Here is a 17,845-nt window from a genome sequence, read left to right on the forward strand (position 1 = left end):
GAAGGGGTTCTGGGACCCTTACTCTCTTCTTCTGGCCCTCTGCTGAACTGTGGTTGTTCTCATATTTTTGACAGATGAAGCTGTATGGAGAAAGCCAGCTGTTATGCCAGTAATCCAGCTGGTTTCAACATTACTAGTTCATCTTGTGTTGTATGAAGTGCTTTTGTAACTGTCTACTGCCCCTAGCATCCATTCTACCTTTCCTGCAATATATGCACAAACACTTAAATTACATATCCCACTTTTCTTGCTATTGACACAACTTGTGCTAGGTTATAGATAATTTTCTGAAGCACAAAATATCGAAAGCATCAAAATTCATCAGAAGGAGCTGCAGAAAAGACAGATCTGAACCCAACTCGCTAAACTATTTTTCTTTGTGGGGTAAAACCTGCCTCACCACCTTCACTCCCAATACTCAATATAACCAAGTCCAAGCCTGTCAGACTTCAAAGAAGTGAATTCTACATCACACATAAAATAAACATTCTGATAAAGCCTGTTTCATTCAACAAGATAAAGTGCTTAAATGTGGATAAAATCTTTATTTTAAATTTCTCAAGTTTATTTTTCTGGTCTCTGTGTCACTATTGGATTCAGGCCAGCTGAGTGGTTTATACTTGTGTTTCTGGATGTTTGTACCACTGGAGAACTTTTTCTTGTCTTCTGTTTAGATATTGGCTGATCCTTTGTTGTCCCAGAGCAGTGGACGAGGGTAAGGTGGTCCACACAGCCTATTGGGACCTCGCCAAGGCCTTCGACACCATCCCCCACAGATAAACTTACTAAGTTGGGTATTAATCCCTATGTCACTCGATGGGTTACCAACTGGCTTACTGACAGAACCCACACTGTAAAAGTAGCCAACTCCAAATCCAGCTCCAGACAAGTGACAAGTGGAGTACCTCAGGGTTCAGTCCTGGGACTGATCTTGTTTGGCATCTACTTCTCTGAAGTACAGGCCAACACTAAGGGACTCTGGATAACAAAGTTCGCAGATGACTGCAAACTAGGAGCCATTATTGAATCCCAAATGATTTGGATATTCTACAAAAGGGCCTTAAAGAAACAGATGCTTGGTGCCAGAGCCATGGGCTCAAGCTCAATGCCAAGAAATGTTTAGTTATCCCGTTTGGGAAAAAAGATGTATCCGTGAATTACCACATAGGTGGCAGTACACTAAACACCGAAAGTGTGATAAGAGACTTAGGGACACAGGTGGACAGTGGTCTCACCTTCGATAACCACATCGCCACAACAGTCAGGAAATCCTTCTATGTGGCACACCTCATCACTAAGGGCTTTTCATCCAGAAAAAAATGTCATTGTCCCACTGTACACATCCCTCATTAGACCCATTATAGAATATAACGCCCCATTTGGTATGTATCTCTCAAGACACCTGCAACAACTGGAAGGGCCACAGAAATACCTCACTAAAAGAATCACAGACCTAAAGCAGATGCCCTATGCTGACCATCTAAAAAAACTCCAGCTATACTCTGTCGCATATTGTCTACTCAGAGGTGATCTCTGCTTAACATACAAGGCCATGTCAAACCCAGAGCTGTTGGACATGCTACACTTAAAGAAATCCCAGTCCCTCAGAGCCACACGGTCCATGGATCTAAACCTTGTCATCACAATGAACAAAACATGCTGGAGGGATAGGTTCCTGACCCAAAGACTCCCCAGACTCTGGAATAGACTGCTCATACATGTCAAGCAGAGCGCCTCCTTGGCCCTCTTTAAAAGGAACCTTGACGACTGGATGGGAGATAGGAAATTCACCCTGGGATTTGTGTCAGTCGCCCTGCTAGACAGGGGTCCAGGGAAGTAAACATTGTGGGAAAAAATACCCAGGGAATTGTTATGGCTAGGCTTGTATAGACCCTAGGGCCGACAGCCTAGTACCAACCTATGAACCTATGAACCTATAAACAGCTGATCAGCTTTCCTAAATGACTTAGTTCTGTCAAGATAATACCCGAGTTGGGTATACACATCCAGATTACGTAGAATCTTTTTTCCCTGTTTTTGGTTCAGGAAAGAATACAAGTGGATTGAGGGCCTATAGGTTCATAGGTTCATAGAAGGTTACCAGGCTAATGGCCCTAGAGCCCTTACAAACCTAGCCATATTTATCCTGAGTTGCCCCAATTGTCAGTGGTTATGTCAGTGAAGTTCGGAGAGGTAAGAGTCTATGGTAGTTAATAAGGACTTGGAGGGACAGGTGCAGCACCCCAGGAGTGAATTTGCAGTCATGCATTCATTGATCTAGGTTGCATTTGACGACAGTCATGGAGGGCTCTGTTTCACATGAATCGGAAGCTTGTTCCAGTGAAGTGATCAAAGTAAACTCTGGAACTACTTTTGGCATAAATGATGGATTTTTATGTAGAGGAATGCTATCTCTGTGGAACACGAGAGATTGCAACTCAAATACTCTTCCTGCAAATGTCAAAGGAATAAGTAAAGTGCAGTTATGTAAGTAAATGTATCATTGTAGTCGACGTTTAAATAATCACTGTTGCAGTAGCCTTAGACATAGCTATAGGGGTTATATCCTGCCAAGGAACAGTAACAGTTGGCCAGCTTCCAAAACATCAGGGCACCTTCCACACCTCCAGACTGTTATGCAGCTCAAGCTGAGCTGACTAAAAAGACCTGTTTGAGTGCCAAGCACTTCAGAGGTTTCATGCAAACCAAGAGAGGGAGGCTGAATCCTCAATGGACATAGCTAGAAGTCAAAATATCCATACATATACACACCCTGGGAAAACAACTAAGGGGGGATGGAGGGAGAGAGCGGCTACTGCAACAGTGGTTATTCGAACATCTACTGTTATATGTTTACTTACACAGCTGTAATATGTACATGATATTGATTACTGCTGCAGTAGCTTTAGCTATGTGGGTAGATTACCTTAGCTTATAACATTTGGAAAGTGGAAAGGGAAGGATCCAGTAGTCCCTGGAGATTGATCCTAGTAAAGCTGATATAAACATAGAAAAGGAATCAAGCTTGTAGTGCTTTGTAAAAGTATGCACAGAGGGCCAAGTTGCTGCTTTTAGAATACCCCTAGAATCCATCCCTTTCCAAAAAGCCATAGATGAAGCCAAGGCCATAATAGAGTGAGCCTTGACCTTGTTTGGAATAGTTTTGTTGTGGTGAGAGTTAACAAAAGACATGAGACAACCGTTTGGAAATAGTCCATTTTGACACAATTTGTCCCTTCTTATCTTCACAAGAAATGAACAACTGACCCAAAGATCTGAAAGATTTTGTTCTGTCAAGATAGAACCTGGATTGTCTGTGAACATCCAAGGTATGGAGAATTATTTCTCCCTCATTTTCAGGTTTAGGAAAGATAACAGGGAGATGTATAGGTTGGCTTAATGTAAACTTAGATAACACTTTAGGCATAAAAAAAGGATTAGTTCTCAAAGAAACCCTTTCACTGTGGAAAACACAATAGGATTGACTCAATATAAGAACTTACAACTCAGATCAGAACAATTAGTAAAACTGTTTTCCATGTTTAGAACCTCAAGTAAGTCAGATAAGCTGGTTCAAATGGAGCAAGTTTTAGCTTCATTTACACAGAATTAAGATCTCAAGGAGGGGCCACTGTTTTGTTTTTAGGTCTAATATGCAAAACACCTTTCAAAAACATTTTCATATAAGAATGCATTGAAAGAGGAGGAGCCATAGGCAGATATGCTGAAATGGACAACAAATGAACCTTGGTGGAGAAGTACAGCAGGCCAAAGGATAATAATTCACACAAATATTGCAAAACCAGAGAACAAGTACTCCTGAATGAGTGCTGTTTATGTTGTTGATACCAACGAGAAAACCTCTTCCGTTTGTTAATATATGATTTTCTAGTAGTAGGCTTTCTTACCACCATTAGTACCTGCTGTACGTCCTCAGAAAACAAGTGCCAAAAAAGGAATTAAGACCCTATCATGCACGCAGTTCATTGAAGTTGATTGGGGATGGGGTGTATCAAATTCCTGTGTTCTTGTATGAGTAGATTCATTCTGTGATGAAGCTTGTGGCAATTGTACCTGGTCATTTCCAACAGAAGGGGGAACACTGTTGCCTGGGCCAGAAAGGAACCCACAATGATATTTGGAGATTCCTTCTGAATATTCACACTTATCCTGGATATCAGAAGAATGGGTGGAAGAGCATAAAGGAACATTTCTGTCCAGCAAAGGACAAGTCATCTTGTTTTCCACAGTCCTGGAACAGAATCTTGCCAGTCAATTGTTCAGAGAAGAGGCAAAGATGTCTACTTGAGGAACTTCCCACAGATGGATCAAATCTTGGAAGACCCCTCCCGATCTAGTTTCCATTCTTGAGGGTCTTTCCTTGTCCTGCTTGGCTTGTCTGCTACACAGTGTTGCTCTGACAGAATATAGGGGACACCTGTAGGTTGAGACTGTGACACAATACACCAAAGCTAACATGACTAGTCTGTAAAGGGGGTAAGACCTGGTTCCCCCTTGTGTTTTGATGTACTATATGACTGCGGTACTATCTGTAACAACTGGGGACCTACTACGATAATTCAGAATGATGGTGATTCCTGGGGAAACAAGCAGCACAAGCCAGTACAAATTTAAAGCTCTTAAAAAGGCAATTTTTCACTATAAAACACAGCAAAAAAGCCATTTAACATATTATGCCAGCAGCAAAAAGTAAAATAAATATTTTTTCCAGAGAAAGAATGGCCTTAAAATATTTTTAAAGAGAGAACTTATGTGGTGGAGGGATCACATTTATACAAATCCAGGCCTTCCATTCTCTCTTCTAGGCATCCTAGAAATACTAGCTTGTTAGAAGGATGTAAGGAAGATTTTTGACTGTTGATCTGAAAGCCTAAGGTGAGAAGGAGATTTGAAACCGACACTTGGAAAAAGATTCTACAGAGATAAGAAAGCTGTGTAAATATCTAAAAATTATAACTTGTACAGTCTGCAGTCACTGAATACCTTGTACAGTCTGCAGTGTGCAATCACTGAAGCTACATACACTTGTACAGTCTGCAGTGTGCAATCACTGAAGCTACATACACTTGTACAGTCTGCAGTGTGCAATTACTAAAGCTAGATACCTTGTACAGTCTGCAGTGTGCAATCACTGAAGCTACATACACTTGTACAGTCTGCAGTGTGCAATCACTGAAGCTACATACACTTGTACAGTCTGCAGTGTGCAATCACTGAAGCTACATACACTTGTACAGTCTGCAGTGTGCAATCACTGAAGCTACATACACTTGTACAGTCTGCAGTGTGCAATCACTGAAGCTACATACACTTGTACAGTCTGCAGTGTGCAATCACTGAAGCTACATACACTTGTACAGTCTGCAGTGTGCAATTACTAAAGCTAGATACCTTGTACAGTCTGCAGTGTGCAATCACTGAAGCTAGATACCTTGTACAGTCTGCAGTGTGCAATCACTGAAGCTACATACACTTGTACAGTCTGCAGTGTGCAATTACTAAAGCTAGATACCTTGTACAGTCTGCAGTGTGCAATTACTAAAGCTAGATACCTTGTACAGTCTGCAGTGTGCAATCACTGAAGCTAGATAACTTGTACAGTCTGCAGTGTGCAATCACTAAAGCTAGATACACATGTACAGTCTGCAGTGTGCAATCACTGAAGCTAGATACACTTGTACAGTCTGCAGTGTGCAATCACTGAAGCTAGATACACTTGTACAGTCTGCAGTGTGCAATCACTGAAGCTAGATACCTTGTACAGTCTGCAGTGTGCAATCACTGAAGCTAGATACCTTGTACAGTCTGCAGTGTGCAATCACTAAAGCTACATACACTTGTACAGTCTGCAGTGTGCAATCACTGAAGCTAGATACACTTGTACAGTCTGCAGTGTGCAATTACTGAAGCTACATACACTTGTACAGTCTGCAGTGTGCAATCACTGAAGCTAGGTACCTTGTAAAGGCCCGTGAGCAGTGGCTAGTCCAAAGTGCAATGCAGAGAACTGATAATGTAAGCCAGACACAGAAAATCTGTGGAAACCTCTGAGCTCTGCAGCAATAGGAACATGATAAGTATCTTTTAGGTCTAGTGTTATCATAAAACTAAAATGAGGGATGAGAGCTAACAGACCTTGTAAAGTGAGCATCATAAACTTTGGCACATTTACAAACAGACTGAAGAAAGGACAGATACAGAACTAGTCTTCAAGAGGATTCCTTTTTTGGTAGTAGAAAAATTCTTTAATAAAATCCTTTCCCCAACTGACTGTAGAACACTGGTTCTATGACCCACCCCTAAAGGCAAGCATGCTCTGGATAAAATAGTGGAAGCAGGCCCATCTGGTTTTGAGGATGAGGGATCGTTTTCCACTGCCATCTGTAATGCTCTTGAACCAGTCTTAAAGCCCACTTGCGTAATACAATATTTTTGCACAGGGTTGAATTTATTGACAACTTGAGTAAAAGGTCTAGGCTAGCAAAAGCAGGGAAGGGGGAGGGGGCTGGCATAATAATTTTGTGGTAGGGATTGGTCCTTTATTTCGAAAGGCTCCCTGCTTCTTGCCAGAATCTTCCTGTCCTTTCTTTTCAAAGTGTTGCTTGGAGAAAGACTGATGAGGTTGCCGGTTATGTTTTTTGAAGAAGAATCCTGGGGATTTAGAAATGGGAGGTTGAAAAATGTTAGTAACCCCTTGAATTAATTTATCCCTTTCATTAAACTGTTTGAGCACATTGTTAACAACTGGACCAAACAGAATTACCTTATTTAAAGGACAATTTAAAATAATTTCAGACTTAACCTCCACAGAAAACATTTGCTTATGTACCCAGACAAAATGCCTTATGACAGCAGCAATATAAGAAGGTCTAGAAACTGAATCAGCACAGTCATACACACTCTTCAGAGAATGCTTGGAGCCCTAGAAATTGAATCAGCACAGTCGTATGCCCTCTCCAGAGAATGCGTAGAGCTCTAGAAATTGAATCAGCACAGTCATATGCACTTTCCAGAGAATGCTTAGAACTCCAGAAACTGAATCAGCAGTCATATGCACTCTCCAGATAATGCTTAGAGCTCTAGAAACTGAATCAGCACAGTCATATGCTCTATCGAGAGAATGCTTAGAGCTCTAGAAACTGAATCAGCACAGTCATACACACTTTCTGGAGAATTCTTAGAGCTATAGAAACTGAAATAGCACAGTCATATGCACTCTCCAGAGAATGCTTACAACTCTAGAAACTGAATCAGCACAGTCATACTTACTCTCCAGAGAATGCTTACAACTCTAGAAACTGAATCAGCACAGTCATACTTACTCTCCAGAGAATGCTTAGAGCTCTAGAAACTGAATCAGCACAGTCATACACACTCTCTAGAGAATGCTTAGAGCTCTAGAAACTGAATCAGCAAAGTCATATGCACTCTCCAGAGAATGCTTACAGTTCTAGAAACTGAATCAGCACAGTCATACTTACTCTTCAGAGAATGCTTTGAGCTCTAGAAACTGAATCAGCACAGTCATACATACTTTCCACAGAATTCTTATAGCTACAGAAACTGAAACAACACAGTCATACACACTCTCCAGAGAATGCTTAGAGCTCTAGAAACTGAATCAGCACAGTCATATGCACTCTCCAGAGAATGCTTAAAAACCTGAGTGAGGGTGGAAAGAATATGATCTAGAAAAGCCCTATTTTCTGAAGACATAGTAGCAGAGAAATTTCTCAAAATGTCTACATAAACCAGCATGCTGAGGAACATATGAGCCTGGTACGTCAAAATTCTAAAAGCCAAAGTAGAAGGCACAAAAAAAAACTGTCAGATGTCTTACCATCTTTATCAGTAGGAGAGGGGCATCTTTTGAGGATGGCATAATAGGAAGAATAAGGGAAACATGCAGGACATCCACCCAAAGCATATCATAGTATCTTTTAACAGACAAGGGAACATCCATCTGGTTCCAATGAAGCAAGTTACTCAGGAAAACAGTCTAGTTAAAGGAAAACTCTTCATAAGGACAAACTGAAGAATCACTGTCATCAGACTCAAGAGTTAGGAACTGGAAAAACAAATGTAGGAAAAGCCCTGTCTCTTTCAAAATCTGAATAATCTGAAGCTTTGTCCCTCTGAACCACAGGACCTGCATGTCTGCTGTACCACAGGGTTCAGTATCTACAATAAACCCTTAGCCAGTGTAAGTGATTCATCTTTCTTGACTGAAGCAGTATCATCGGAAGAATAATGTTTAACCTTTTGCTTCTTATTTCTGCGGACATCTTTAGAAGGAGACAGACTATGAGGATGTTCTTTAGACTGGAAACACAGAGAAGAACTCCACAGAGAAACTCCCTGATGCAAAGAAAGTGGTTCTGCCATGCCCAGAATGGGCACTGGACCAGACAAAGAGGACATGAGAAAAACAGTAAATGGTCTGAGGAGCCAGTTGCAGCCACAGCAGTCACCCACTAATGGCTGTGGCACAGAGACAGTCCACAGAGAAAGAAAGGGTTCCTTGGTAAGTTTTTTCTTTTGCGGTACAATGGGAGAAGGAGAATGTGGCCTGGCACTTGTATCTGTTTCCTGGATGAGGATGAAAGCATGAAGTGTGGTACAAGCTGCTAGAAGGGTCTGCCCTGGAGTAAGTATAAACAGTGACCACAAACACTTATACAATCACCCCTCCAAATAATCCCTTAGGCACTATAAGTTGAAAAGCAGTACACTACAATAAAACCATCAAGAAAAAATGGCAACGTGTAGCTGCAGTAAAGAAAAGGAAGTTGGTTGTCATGAAATGTACACAAGTACTTCATAACACATTCAGAAAAAATGTTTTTATTCTCTTCCTTTACAGAAAATGCTTCCTTTCTACCCACCTTCTACCAGCTTTCACACTGTATCACCTGTGAATATCCTACAGCCCTGCAACGTCTTGCTTCCTTCTTGCCTCGTACTTCCGCACCATCACTAAAATTCCAACGCCTTTCCTTAATCATGCTACTCCTCAGCTTATCTTCCATCCTTCTTCTCCTAGTGAGACATCACTGATCCTACCATGACTCAGTAATAATTCGCAACATCTCTCCATCTCTGTCCCAACCACCTAGCCAGACTTCCTCCCTAAAGTCTCCACATGCTGCACCAAACCTATTGAATGACACCCCTCATGTTTACTCCAAATATAGACTAATTAATTCCACTTCAACTCACATCAAAATAAAATTAAGTGGAAAATGCTCTCCAAAAAACAAGAATCAATAATACCCCAATATACTAAAATCCTCCTAGAATGAGACATTTATCCTAATACTGGTCCCATCTATCACAACCAACATCAAGACAATTCCCTTTCAAACACTACTGTAACCCCACAATGGTCTACTCCCCATACCAGTAATGTAATTTTTGTCCCATAAATATTAGAAGCATAAGAAATAAAACTACTGAACTACATGCCTGGATTACCCAATACAAGCCTGATATTCTCTCTATAACTAAAACCTAGCTTAAACTCAGCACAAACAACTCTAAAATTACACCCCTTGGCTACATCATCCGTAATGACCAAATAAAGTGGAAAGGTGGGGTATTGCTCTAATATTTCTCAACAACTACCACGTTCCCCCTCCCCCACAACAAATTAATACCAACATTTGGTTCAGCAGAGCTTCTTATAACTGTCCTGCTATTAAACAATTATAAACAAATATATATTACTGGGCTTTACATCCCTTCTGGTGACAATACACCTATACTGGAAGATATCCTACACTGGATATCCATAACAATTCCACAAGAAAAAAATACTACTAGGTGATGTCAACATCAGTTGGTTGGACATAACCTTTAACTCCCCTACCTAGCATAAACTTATACAGTTTCACACAACTAATTAATAGCCCCACACTTTATAGCAATACATCCAATTCCTTATTCGACTACGTCCTGGTATCAGACCCTAGCAAATTTACCACCATATGTACAATGTTAGACTCTCTCAATGACCATCTCTCAATCTATACAACCAGACATCTCAAACATCCTGTCAACAGTATGTTTATAAAACAGCATGTCAACTGTTGAAGTTTAACTCAGAAATATTCATTACTACCCAATCATCTATTAACTGGAGCATTCTAAATATCCTGCCCTTACATGATGTACATTAATTCAATACAACTGTTACAAATATCATAAATAGCCTTGCACCTTCTAGAAGGAAGAGACTAAAACAAATAATACAATTTGGTTATCCAACTAGAGTAGAATGCTAATAAAGGATAGAGAAAAAGTGTGGAAAGAACGACAAAAATATAAAACACCTCAATATCTTAAAAATTTCAGAATGCAATGCAACTGTATTAAAAAGCAAGTAAATGGAGACAAAAAAACATACTATAACAACCTTCAGAACAGTAGTAAACTCAACCCTAAAATATTCTGGTCAGCCTTTAAAGAAAGCTAACATCCTGGCCAAAAATTCAACCCTAATTCCTCTCCCGATAACTTGCCATGTGAAACTGCAATGGAACTCACCTCTTATTTCATTGATTGTACAGCATCTCTAACCAAGGATTCCCTAACATCTAATCCCAGCCCTGCCCAACAAACGCATATCACCACATCCACTTTCACCTTCAAACATGTGCCCATATCTTATATTAAACTAGTCTTAAACAAACAAACTGTAGCCTGTAATAAAGTCTCAGAATGTAGTTTTTCACTTGTTTTATTCACCACAGTAGTAAGCAATACTTAAAATGGCTGATACCACAGCCAAAATCACAATAGCAGCAATGTTGAAGCAAAAAAACATTCGAGCTGGAACGGTCCCACACAGTAAGTCAAAGGCACAGGTGGCAGCAGTATAAAAGCAGCAGAATTAAACGAACAATAACAATTCCAAATGGTAACAGTTCCAAATGTTTTTTTGCTTCGACGTTGCTAGTATTGTGCTTTACATTATTACAGGCTACAGAGGGTTACCCAGGTGGAATTCTGTGTTTTCATGTTTTTTTTATCCACCCGACCGCTCTGTGTTCTATTTTCAAACTTAAACTGTGCTTTTCTTCAGCCGATGACCTTCCAAGTGAGTACCTAAAAATAGCAACTAGTAGCATTGTTTATCCTGTCTCAATCCTTATAAATAGGTCAGTGCAGGAATCCCACATTCCCCTCTCTCTGGAAAAAAAATCATACATTATCTCTCTGCATAAAGGAAGGAATTCAACAGACATCGCTAACTTTAGACCTATAGCAATCTTATCCACCTTCTCCACAATACTTCAAACATGTACTCAAAAACATTTGTAAACTACATCCTGCAGGAAGAGCCCTTATCTACCGCACAAGATGGCTTCCATCCTTCCCATACATGCTGATAATAAGGCTTTAACCATCAATGGAAAAACATCCCAACCCAGAAAAGCGGGACTAGGAAAATTATTTTTTTACAGATGGTCACTAATGATAGACAGAAGTATGGTTTAAGGACTGGGGTCAAGTAAGTGGCCTTTGAAAGTTGAAGATAAATGTTAGTAAGTTAAAACATACGCAATACTATCTAGTAGAATGTGAGACTATAGTGAATATGTAATATAATATAATATAATAACCCATATAATATAATATAATATAATATAACGTTTAAAATTTTTCTTACAAAATGTAGCTAATGCTACTAAAGAAATGAATAATGCCAATGCATTTAACAGCTTTTACTGAGATGGAGACTAGCAGCAGTTTAACATCACTTTTCTATATACTATATGCAATGAATCTAAAATCGAACGGCTGAGACTGAGTGACGAAAGGATCCTGCACTAAATGCAGTCTCATGACTGTGTAGAGACTCTCTGTAGGTATAACTGAAGACAGCTATTTCATTTGCTGCTATAGCACACTGAGAGATTCCCATATCCACCTGCATCGTCTTCCACTAGAAGTGACAAGGAGAAAAAGAACTGCACTGCAGTTAGGTCTCCTTTGTGTAGTTGTACATCAAACATCAACACTCCCTGTAAGACTCATACAATAAAGGCTACCTTTTCTCCTGGGAGTATTCCTTTGTCATCTTTTATGGTGGCTTCCTTTCACTGCAACCATAGTGAACTGACACAGTGTAGCTGGTGGAACTCGCTACCTGTAGTCCCTTCTTTGAACCATAGTGAACTGACACAGTGTAGCTGGTGGAACTCGCTACCTGTAGTCCCTTCTTTGAACCATAGTGAACTGAAACAGTGTAGCTGGTGGACTCCGCTACCTGTAGTCCCTTCTTTGGACCATAGTGAACTGAAACACTGTAGTTGGTGGACTCTGCTACCTGTAGTCCTTACCTTTGGACCATAGTGAACTGAAACAGTGTAGCTGGTGGACTCCGCTACCTGTAGTCCTTACCTTTGGACCATAGTGAACTGACACAGTGTAGCTGGTGGAACTCGCTACCTGTAGTCCCTTCTTTGAACCATAGTGAACTGAAACAGTGTAGCTGGTGGAACTCGCTACCTGTAGTCCCTTCTTTGGACCATAGTGAACTGAAACACTGTAGTTGGTGGACATAGCTACCTGTAGTTCTTACCTTTGGAAATCGTTCCTTGTAGACATGGTTCATCATTACAATCTCATTATCATGAGATGAGGGAGATCTTCCAGGGCTAGAATCAAAAATGCAAATTATCAGAATGAATGCATATTATACACTGGCATTCCAAACCATGAATTCATCCTCAGCCACAAAAAATCCTTCACTTTAAAATACAGGGTCTCCACGCTTAGCACTGTGCCTGAAATAGTGTAACCATTCCAAAATATTGAGTTTTTCCAAAAATGTCAGCCTGAGACAGGTTTAAAATTATGTACATCAGTTCTGAAAATTAGCCTCAAATTACATGGTTGTTTAAAATGAATGTTACTAAAAATCATTGTATCTCATGGCTACCTGAAACTGAACATTACAACACCATATATCTGCCAAAATATTACACCTAGATTAGACCATCACATTTACTTCCAGCAATACTGTGTCAAGAACGTGCTATATCATAGTATACTTGGCTCCCTATTAAAATCTTGAGACTTCACTATCCAGAGAGACTGAAAAAAAGAGACTAAAAATGCAGAGCAGCAGATAACAAATATATCTCTTCTCCTTTAAACTTCTTTTTTGCAAGTTGGAGGACCCCTTGCATCACTGAAACATATTTTGCCAACTCCGAGACTGCTACACTTCAGAGAAAAGGGAAAATTCAGAGAAATGGCAATCTCAGAGTTAGTCTACAAAAACACAGAAGTGTGGATTTTTGGCTGTTTGGTCGTCACATTTGAGGACCCAACAATGTGAGTCCTAAGATTGTGATGGTTACTGCCTATTCACCATGGTGCTGCAAACTTGATGAAATACCTTCCCTGGTTTCCATCTGTAGAAGTATGTCAGGGCACACCTTGGCATTTTGCTATATACAGATTTACAGATAGATAGGAAAGATAGATAGGTAGATAGACAATCAGACAGATAGACCCAATGGATATTCCATTGGATTACTCTCTGTTGTCTCTTAATCATACACAACACATTCTGAAACAATGAAAGACATATAAATAAATAAACAGATAGACAGACATGAAAATAGATGGCCATCCATCAGATTATTATTTAAAGTGTCCTAATATATATATATATATATATATATATATATATATATATATATATATATATATATATATAAAACACTTCCTAAAATAACCAAGACAGGTAGCTACATATATAGATATGAAAGTTCTTGATTTACCAGAACATTAGATTTGATTTTCATGATTAATATCCATCCACTACAAGCATAGTGTTAGATTTTATTAATATTAGTCTGAAATTAAAAGGCTTGCTTAAATGCAGAAACAGAGTTTAGTAATATGTGATCAGCAGTCATACTAAATGACCATGGCTTGGAAAAGGAATCTGCTGAATGGACATTTTTCCCTTACAGACTCAAACAGGATGTATGCAAGAGCAAAAATACAAAATCTGCTTTTAAAGAATGGACATTTTTCCTTTACAGACTCAAACAGGATGTATGCAAGAACAAAAATGCAAAATCTGCTTTTAAAGAACACTGACATGTTATTCTGCATATAAAAATGGACACAATATGTTTCCTAAAACAACAGGATATGTTTATGACACTGTGACAATGTGTTTTCTCAAAAATATGTTTTTCTGCATGAAAAACAGGATATGGCACAAGAACAGATTTTTTTTATACAAAGATCCAAATAAAATACAGGATGTTCACACTGTCAGAAAAGCTGATCTCTGACAATGTGTTTTCTCAAAAATATGTTTTTCTACATGGACATCAGGACACTGTTACAGGATATTCACACTGTCAGAAAAGCTGGTCTCTTACAAGACATTGTTAAACAAGGAAGCTTAGTATTGTTTCTACAGGATAAGCAATTCTCCAAAATAGAATACAGAACAATGTGTTTCCTCAAAAATATGTTTATGCATGACTAAAAAGTGTATATAAAGAGCTGTATAAATCCAGATATGTTAGAGGTATGGTAGGGACACAAGTCCTAAGGTAAATGTTATATCTCTCACATCATCTGTACTATATGAGAAGTAAAGTTGGAACAGTACTTTTAAGCTGCAACGTGTTTCCGTTTGGTTTATTATAAAAAGTTATTTGTTACTGCTCTCTAAAGTTGATGCTGCAAAGTATATTCTCTCATCAGTGTATATTCTGCAAGTTTCTGTATGCAACAGACTGTGAATGCAAATATAACCAGACTTTGAATTTTAGCAGAATCTAGCCAGCAAGACTGAGTGTCTTAAGAACACTTCAGATCCATCCCACAGCAAGAAGCAGCAAGCAGTAAGCAGAGAGAGCTCAAAATATTTTTTCAATGGTGAGCCAGCCAGGAGTCGAACCTGGAATCTTCTATTTTTTTACATATGTTTTTGGCAAAACAATGTTGGTATAAAAAAAGCATCAATGTTTCTAATTGCTGAGTATGTAGTTTAAAATAACAGGACATATGCATTTGGTGTCAATTCCACTAGATATTTCTAAAGAGACAAACATTTTCCAAGATTTTGCTCAATATTAATGTTATTAAATTTGTAAGATTAGACTAAATGTACTTTACAGTCTTTGTATGTACAAATGTAGAAAATTTCAGTACAAATGATAGTCTCTGTATGTACAAATGCAGAAAAATTCAGTACAAATGAAATTAATGTCTAGTAATGAATATGTGTGAAAAAAACATACTGATCAGGATACATTGTAATAAGTTCAAAAGTAATTTGTCAAGTTGTAATATCACTGGTTTTACCCCAGTAAAATAATTGCTTTCAAATATTTATTATCTAAGCCCAGTTCAGTATTTTACCAAGATGTTAATGAGCAGTTCAAAGACATGACCACAATGTTATGGTTAAAATGACATTGAAATTGTGTGTTTTCAGCAGTGTATAAATGCTTGCAGTAGCACATAGTTATTGTCTCTTAAAGTTAATTCAACAGTTGCAAAGAGTTAATGAAACAGTTCTAAGTCATAAATTAAATTCTGTGATTGCAAAAGAATAAATTGATCATGTTAAAAAAAATAACATTAAAGGAGACACAGCTCATAATTGACAAAATATGTTCACAGAATGGTCTGCAAAAGAAAAAGTTTTAAATACATTCAGTTTTATAGTAATACTTTAATATCATTGTATTAACTATGTAAAATTGCATTTTGATTTGTTATATCAAACTAAAGGTTTGTTTCTTAATGTGTTTTCTATATAAAATGTTTTGAGTATGTTTAAAAACAGAGGGAATTGTTAGATTTGATTAATATTAGTCTGAAATTAAAAGGCTTGCTTAAATGCAGAAACAGAGTTTAGTAATATGTGATCAGCAGTCATACTAAATGACCATGGCTTGGAAAAGGAATCTGCTGAATGGACATTTTTCCCTTACAGACTCAAACAGGATGTATGCAAGAGCAAAAATACAAAATCTGCTTTTAAAGAATGGACATTTTTCCCTTACAGACTCAGAAACAGGATGTATGCAAGAGCAAAAATACAAAATCTGCTTTTAAAGAACACTGACATGTTATTCTGCATATAAAAAATGGACACAATATGTTTCCTAAAACAACAGGATATGTTTATGACACTGTGACAATGTGTTTTCTCAAAAATATGTTTTTCTGCATGAAAAACAGGATATGGCACAAGAACAGATGTTTTTATACAAAGATCCAAATAAAATACAGGATGTTCACACTGTCAGAAAAGCTGATCTCTGACAATGTGTTTTCTCAAAAATATGTTTTTCTACATGGACATCAGGACACTGTTACAGGATATTCACACTGTCAGAAAAGCTGGTCTCTTACAAGACATTGTTAAACAAGGAAGCTTAGTATTGTTTCTACAGGATAAGCAATTCTCCAAAATAGAATACAGAACAATGTGTTTCCTCAAACATATGTTTATGCATGACTAAAAAGTGTATATAAAGAGCTGTATAAATCCAGCTATGTTAGAGGTATGGTAGGGACACACGTCCTAAGGTAAATGTTATATCTCTCACATCATCTGTACTATATGAGAAGTAAAGTTGGAACAGTACTTTTAAGCTGCAACGTGTTTCCGTTTGGTTTATTATAAAAAGTTATTTGTTACTGCTCTCTAAAGTTGATGCTGCAAAGTATATTCTCTCATCAGTGTATATTCTGCAAGTTTCTGTATGCAACAGACTGTGAATGCAAATATAACCAGACTTTGAATTTTAGCAGAATCTAGCCAGCAAGACTGAGTGTCTTAAGAACACTTCAGATCCATCCCACAGCAAGAAGCAGCAAGCAGTAAGCAGAGAGAGCTCAAAATATTTTTTCACATAGGACTGGCAGCCACAGGCAACAGTTGCTCGTAAGTTTTGACACTTCCATATGCTGTAAAGCTCCTCCCCTCACAACCATAAAACTCCTCCCCTCACTATCATAAAACTCCTCCTCTCTCTATCACAATACTCCTCACCTCCTTTAGTCTCTGTATTGAGATTGTGCAATACTGTAGCACCTAACATTATAGAATAACATGAGCATATAACAGCCAAGTCATCTGCATATTGAATAAGTGATCCTTGACCTCGTGAGGAGTGAAAATCGCTAATGAAAAAGCTAACTTGGAGGGGTCCTAGTATGGAGCCTTGGAGAACTCCAGTAGAGGAGGTAAGATATGGAGATATGATGTTTTTCCATTTAACAGCCTGTTGTCCCTCTGCTTGATAGCTTGAGAACCAGTTAAGTGAGGAAGGGGAAAGGCCAGCTTTAGAAAGCTGGATTAGCACTAGAGAGTGAGAGACAGTGTCAAAAGCTTTTGAGAGGTCTAGGAATAAGGAGGAGACAATTTTACCAAAGTCTCAAGCTCTGTTGATAGTGTCCATAAAGAATATGTGGACAGCTGTGGTGCTATGACCTGGCCTAAATTCGTCCTGTGTGGGAGATAGAATTTGGTTGTGAAGTATAAAGTTTAGAATCTGAATATATTTTTTTCAAGATCTTTGAGATAGGAGAGAGAATGGCTTTGGTCTGAAATTTGAGATATCAGAATTATTGCCACCTTTATGAAGAGGAAGATGATGATTTTTTTCCAGTTATTAGAGACATACGATTCTTGGATGGATCTATTTAGAAGTATGGCAATAGGGTAATCAATAGCTTTGGCTGCTAGTTTTAGGAAATGTGTAGGCAGGTTGTCAGGAATATGAGAGCAAGGTTTGAGCTTGAAAAGTAATCTTTTTATTGTGGTGGT

The 17,845-nt window shown here is 38.5% G+C and overlaps 1 protein-coding gene across 1 annotated transcript in view; it reads right to left on the reverse strand.

The window, feature by feature from the left end:
* MAST1 (microtubule associated serine/threonine kinase 1) overlaps positions 1–17,845 on the reverse strand; it is a 1,222,161-nt gene that overhangs the window by 625,404 nt on the left and 578,912 nt on the right. The window contains exon 6 of the mRNA XM_044084747.1: positions 12,608–12,683. Within this exon, the coding sequence (XP_043940682.1) occupies positions 12,608–12,683 (76 nt within the window). The remainder of the gene's footprint in view (positions 1–12,607; positions 12,684–17,845) is intronic.

Source organism: Protopterus annectens, chromosome 9.part0, assembly GCF_019279795.1.
Source record: "Protopterus annectens isolate FY-2018-M chromosome 9.part0, PAN1.0, whole genome shotgun sequence".
Lineage (NCBI taxonomy): Eukaryota > Metazoa > Chordata > Ceratodontiformes > Protopteridae > Protopterus > Protopterus annectens.